This window comes from Crocuta crocuta, unplaced genomic scaffold (assembly GCF_008692635.1).
Source record: "Crocuta crocuta isolate KB4526 unplaced genomic scaffold, BGI_CrCroc_1.0 scaffold149, whole genome shotgun sequence".
In the NCBI taxonomy this organism is placed as follows: Eukaryota; Metazoa; Chordata; class Mammalia; order Carnivora; family Hyaenidae; genus Crocuta; species Crocuta crocuta.
The window spans coordinates 2,324,095-2,330,745 of NW_027551561.1; the positions used below are offsets into that span (position 1 = coordinate 2,324,095).

The window sequence follows — 6,651 nt, forward strand, 5'->3', positions numbered from 1 at the left end:
AGTGTGAGTGTGCGGGCTGCGCGGGCGGGCGCGGAGCAGAGCGAGCAGAGCGAACGGCGCCGCACTCACTCGCGCTGGCACCGGCGCGCGCACACCCGCGGGCCCCGGGCGCCTTCCCCTCGTGCACACGGGCAGGACCGCCGGGAAGCTGAGCCGGGAGCCGCAGGACGCACACTCGCACCCTCCCGCTCATCCCGGCCCTTTCTGGGTTCCGTTCACTCCCACAGGACACACGCGGGTGTGCCAAGTCACTCTGAGCACAGAGGAGCGTGTGCAGACGCTGGGCAGAAGCGTCCACTGGCTCACACCTGCAGGACACATCCGCAAACGTATGCACCCATATAGAGTTGGCTGCGGGTGCCGTTCGCCCCGCTGCACGCCTGTCTAACAGGACACACACACACACACACACACACGGAAGTGATGGGGGCCTCGCGGCATCCCCCTACACCCCCACGGAGCGGGACACACAGCCACGCTCCTGGGAATGTGGGGCTAGGTTGCTCACACACGGGTAGGACATGTTCATCCTCAGTGGTCCAAGGTCATTGCCGTTCACAATTCCTCTCAGGTCGCATACAAACACACACTCCCTGTAGCCCTGAGTCAGTCCCTCACTTGGTTGGTGACTTGTTTGAGGAGCCTGCACCCCTCTCCCCATGGGGACAGGCTGGGTGAGGACCTTGACCACAGACTGGTCCGGAGTGGGGCAGGCAGACAGGCCTGGGCAGAAGACACGTGCCCAGGGGGTGATGGATGAGGCAGGGCGTGGCCTGCCCACCTGCTCAGGCCTCCCGTGGTCACATAACCAAACAAATCTTAGCAGCCCAGCCCAGGGCTTTCCGGGAACAGAGCTCTGTTGGGAATGGCTGCTGCTTATACAGGTGTGTCTCCAGAAAGCCCTGGGCCTGGACAGAATCCTGTGTATGGCCTGGCTTCTGACATATCAGAAATGCTTATCTTCTTGGCTGGGTCCCTTCCGTGAGTCTGAATGAGGAGGGCCCCAAGCCTGTGTCCCTCCCTCCACCATAACCCCTTGAAAGAGGGGGGGACAGAGAGAAGAGAGAGGACGCCCTTTCTCATCATGTCCAGCTGCTACCTTCTGACAGATCATTTGATCTTTGTGAACCTCAGTTTCCTCATCTGTGAAATGGCGCTAATTCCAACCTCACAGCATTATGGTGAGGCCCCTTCTAGCATAGAACACGATGGATCAGAGGTGCCCAATAGGGTTGGCTTTCTCTTCTCCCTTCCCTTGGGAGACAAGACTCACTGGTGAAATATGATGGAGAAGCATATGCTGTTTTGTGGGAAGTTCGCACTGGGTGGGGATAGTCGGTATGACTGTATCAAGAACACTAACAGCTGTCATTGCTTTGATTCCTTACATTACCCCATGGTGTAGACGGGGCATCCTGTTACCATGTTCAGGCGAGGAAATTAAAGCTCAGGGACGATGGCTTTCCCACAGCGACTGCTGGCTTGTAGCAGAGCTGGGATTAGAACCTAGGTGTTCTGACTTTTTTAAAACTTCCACGCCCCCCTCCTCTGTATCTTCCCCTCCACCCCTACGAAGCTTGGGGGGTCAGAGCAGAGCTGGAAACACAGGTACAACCTCGTTTCCCAGAGCTCCTCCTTAGCTTCTGGGATGGAGACAGCCCAAATTCAGCCCAAATTCAATAGCAGCTGGACGTGAGGAAGGGGAGGGGAAGAGAGAGGCGGCCACAGCCTCAGTGTTTACAATGGGAATGAGCTGGCCTGGGGGCTCCCTAAGGACAATCTGGGAACCTGGTGGGAGAAAAATTCAACCTTCCAAGAATCAGAGGCCAAGGGAAGGCCAGGAGAGCCTGGAAGCCTAATACAGTGGGTTTCTCATTTCTGGGAATGCTTAAGGGGATTAGTCCTTAAATAGGCACCGAGTGACTTCCGTGCCAGAGGTGGCTGCATCACGAAGTGATTATGTAACGATACGGGTATTAGAATACAGACACTGAGCCATCATTTCATAATTCCTTCACTTGAGGAGAAAGAGAGCATTGTCATCTGTTTATGTTTGGGGAAACTGAGGCTTCGGGAAGTCAAGTGTCTGGGAATGAGGGTGGATATCCTGACCCCTGACCCTGGGCCCTTTTGACATCAAACGTATACCCCTGTGTTCCCTGGGAGTGGGGACAGAAGGGGGCTGACCTCTCCCTCTGGCCTCTTGACCTTCAGTGGGGCTGGCTTTTAGGGGGATCAGCACACAGCTNTGACAGATCATTTGATCTTTGTGAACCTCAGTTTCCTCATCTGTGAAATGGCGCTAATTCCAACCTCACAGCATTATGGTGAGGCCCCTTCTAGCATAGAACATGATGGATCAGAGGTGCCCAATAGGGTTGGCTTTCTCTTCTCCCTTCCCTTGGGAGACAAGACTCACTGGTGAAATATGATGGAGAAGCATATGCTGTTTTGTGGGAAGTTCGCACTGGGTGGGGATAGTCGGTATGACTGTATCAAGAACACTAACAGCTGTCATTGCTTTGATTCCTTACATTACCCCATGATTCCTTACATTACCCCATAACAGACGGGGCATCCTGTTACCATGTTCAGGCGAGGAAATTAAAGCTCAGGGACGATGGCTTTCCCACAGCGACTGCTGGCTTGTAGCAGAGCTGGGATTAGAACCTAGGTGTTCTGACTTTTTTAAAACTTCCACGCCCCCCTCCTCTGTATCTTCCCCTCCACCCCTACGAAGCTTGGGGGGTCAGAGCAGAGCTGGAAACACAGGTACAACCTCGTTTCCCAGAGCTCCTCCTTAGCTTCTGGGATGGAGACAGCCCAAATTCAGCCCAAATTCAATAGCAGCTGGACGTGAGGAAGGGGAGGGGAAGAGAGAGGCGGCCACAGCCTCAGTGTTTACAATGGGAATGAGCTGGCCTGGGGGCTCCCTAAGGACAATCTGGGAACCTGGTGGGAGAAAAATTCAACCTTCCAAGAATCAGAGGCCAAGGGAAGGCCAGGAGAGCCTGGAAGCCTAATACAGTGGGTTTCTCATTTCTGGGAATGCTTAAGGGGATTAGTCCTTAAATAGGCACCGAGTGACTTCCGTGCCAGAGGTGGCTGCATCACGAAGTGATTATGTAACGATACGGGTATTAGAATACAGACACTGAGCCATCATTTCATAATTCCTTCACTTGAGGAGAAAGAGAGCATTGTCATCTGTTTATGTTTGGGGAAACTGAGGCTTCGGGAAGTCAAGTGTCTGGGAATGAGGGTGGATATCCTGACCCCTGACCCTGGGCCCTTTTGACATCAAACGTATACCCCTGTGTTCCCTGGGAGTGGGGACAGAAGGGGGCTGACCTCTCCCTCTGGCCTCTTGACCTTCAGTGGGGCTGGCTTTTAGGGGGATCAGCACACAGCTTTTGGCTCTGCAAGTGCTGGCTCTCGGAGAGTCTGGAAGAAGTTGGGTGGAAGACGCAGCCTCCAAAGCCCTGAGGCGGGGAGCCCTGGGATGTCTGTTGGAGAAACAGGAGGAATGTGTGAGGCCAACCTCTGGCAGGTGGCAGAGTGGAGAGCCACTCCGCAGTCTGAGTTCATCCAGCTAGGAGCCCCACCGAGAAAGGGCAGGTGCCCCTGGAGGCACAGAATGGGTGTTATCTGGGCAGGTGTCCATTTTTCTACGAGGAATATGGGCTGGGGAGTCAGGCAAATTTGGATTCAAAAGCCAGTGTCTCCTAGCTCCTAACCGTGTCTGACTTTGGTCAAGCTGCTTAACTTAGGCCCCTCAGCGGTGGAATGGGGGAGGCCACGGACAAGTTTGTGAGACATGCTGAGGCGGATGGACGGCACGCAACAGGCACTCAATCCGTTGTCATTCTTTTGCCCCCGCCCTGCCGGTGCAAACCATCTCCATATGCCCTGTGCCTGCCTCAGTTTCTCCACCAGTGGAATGCAGTTGGCCCCCCTCTTCCCATCTGCTGTGGGACCAGGTGAGGCCACGGGAGGAAGTGCAGGGCGAGGCGAAGGTACTTGCTGGCTGGCATGAATGGGATCTTGAAGCGTCTGGGCATGGCCAGACCCCATCAATCGGGTTGCCTTCCATGCTGGCCGCTGGACCAGCCCTTAGCAAACTTAGGTGGGACCGTCTGCCCTTGGTGGCCCTCAGGAATCCTGGGCTTGTGCTTCCTCCCCATCTGCTTCTCCCAACCCGCTTCTGAGCCCCCCGCCTCCCCCAAAGGCCTTGTGCAATGAAGTAGAAGTGGGTTCCTTGAAGGATAGCCCGCCCATCTGTACCAGCAGGATGCATATTAATAACGCAGATTCCACACCCCTGTCTCACAGCCCCCGATCAGATATGCACGTACGTGAAGACTCAGGATGCATCTTAACAAGTGCCCCTGGATTCTTTTTATTCCTAATGGTTTTAATGAGAATCACTGGGTGAGAAGGTGCTAGGGTTTAATCCAGTGATTCTCAACCTGGTTTGCTACCTCCACCTCCACACTGTTCACTGTGTAACATCAGGCGGGGGTGGGCGTTGGAATTTCTAGAGTGCTTTGGCGATGTCCCACACACACCGCTCTGGGCATTAGGGCTTCCTTCCTGGCTGAGAATGACCAGTTAAAGCCTTTCCTTCCAGTAGGCAACAGGCGTTTTAGAGGAAATGACTCGGCACTTGGCCAGATGTCCTTGGTTGGCATCTCTGTCTGGTATCCACGTGCCCTGGAAGGAAGGGCCCTCCCTGGCCCTGACCTAATGTGTACCTCCAATTTCTACTCTCCTCTGATTACCGGAGGAGAAGGTTGTGCTAAAAGAACCCTCTTTGTATTCATAGGAATTTTTCTTACCCGAAGGAGGGGCTGATGGAGGAGTTCTACGCACCGTGGCTGGTTGACGGAGAGGCCTTCCAGGGAGCTCCCGAGAATCCATGCTTTAACAAGTATTTATTGAGCACCCACTCTGTTGACAGGCCCCGTGCTACGTTCTGCAGGGGCCCTGGTGATGAACGAAGCCCCTCCCCTTTTCTTTAGATTCCAGTGATGGAGGGCAGATCCTCTCCGGCCAATTGCTGCCTCCTCCTTGCCCCACGCAGTGGCCTCGGCACAAGAAGCCTGGTGCAAGGTGAGTAAGCGAGTCACTGGAAGTGTTTGCAGTTGTAGCCTGTGGCTGCTGAGGGGTGAACTTGATGTGATAATTTATTATGCACATCCTCATAAACACATGACACTTGTCACAGCACATTTACCAGGGCTAGGTCCACCGTGGGGAAAAGTTAGCACCCGATGGTGTCGTTTGGCACACGCCAAACCCTCTTGGAGCTGTCGTGATGGGCTACGTGGCCTAGAGGCGCTGATGGTCTTCCTCTGCCGGGACGCCTGTGCAGTGGTGTGCAGGCCACAGATCCGTGAGCCCCTCGGCCACCCGCCCCGATTGCCCCAGGTGTGCAAACAGCCTTGTGGAGACGGAGGACCTGGTCCAAGGTCACAAGGGGCCGAGCCAGGACTCGTACTCACACAGTCCTTCCAAGCAGGGCGTGGTCTGTGCTGCCTGATGGTGGGAGGGAGGCCTAGTGAGAGGCTAACCGGCCAGGAGGCGCTTAGCCTGGGATCAAGCTGCCTCTGGCAAGAGATTCGATGCCAGCAAAGGATAACGCTGAAGGCTCACGGGTCGCTCCAGAAATGACCTGCTGGAGGACAAGGGGCTTGTCTGAATGTCTTTAGGATTGGGGTGACTCTCTCGGCATTACAGTAGGTTAGAATGGGCGGAGCCCTCGCTGGCAATTTTGAAACCCAGGTCAACAGCCACAAATGTTCCCTCAAACAGCTTTCTATTAATGATGCAATGCAAAAGCCATTAACAGTGCAAACGGTGGCTTCCAATTTTCATTCTACTTTTAAAATGTGTGAAATAGTTCAGTCATACACAAAAGGCCTTAGAGTATAATGTAAAGACTGCCTGAACCTACTGGCTGGCTTACAAACAAAACATTACAGGCTCCTCAAAAAAGCTAAAGTAGAATTAGCACAATTAAAAAAAAATTACAGGGACACCTGGGCAGCTCAGTAGGTTGAGGGTCCGACTTCAGCTCAGGTCATGATCTCACAGCTCGTGGACTTGAGCCTTGCATCTGGCTCTGTGCTGACAGCTCGGAACCTGGAGGCTGCTTTGGATTCTGTGTCTCCCTCTCTCTGCCCCTCCCCTGCTTGTGCTCACTCTGTCTCTTTTCCCCTCAAAAAGAAGTAAAAACATTAAAAAAAATTATAGATGCATGTGAAATGCCCTCAGAGTCCTCCTCACCCCTGTTGCTTCCCCAGTGGCTGTCACTATCTGGAATTTGATAATCATCACCCCATGCATGTATAAACTAAATACATATGCATCTATAAACAATACATGGCATTGTTTTGCATGTTTTAAAACTTCATATAAATGTATCCCATGGTACCTATCCTCATTCAACTGATTTTATCACGTGCCATGGTTGTGAGATACAGCCCTGCTGCTGCGTAGAGCTGTCTGTACTTTATTCTCATCACAGTGCAATATTCCACTGTGCCAACACACCACAACTTGTTGGACATTTAGGTTGAATCCCGTGCTTTGCTATCACTATAAACCTGTTATGGTGGCGATTCTTGTCTCCCGGCCCACCTGTGACAA

General features: G+C 53.3%; 1 protein-coding gene across 1 annotated transcript in view; it reads right to left on the reverse strand.

The window, feature by feature from the left end:
- Nucleotides 1-193, reverse strand: part of DOC2B (double C2 domain beta) — a 28,438-nt gene extending 28,245 nt beyond the window's left edge. The window contains exon 1 of the mRNA XM_077749828.1: nucleotides 70-193. Within this exon, the coding sequence (XP_077605954.1) occupies nucleotides 70-193 (124 nt within the window). The remainder of the gene's footprint in view (nucleotides 1-69) is intronic.
- Nucleotides 194-6,651: the final 6,458 nt, after the last annotated feature.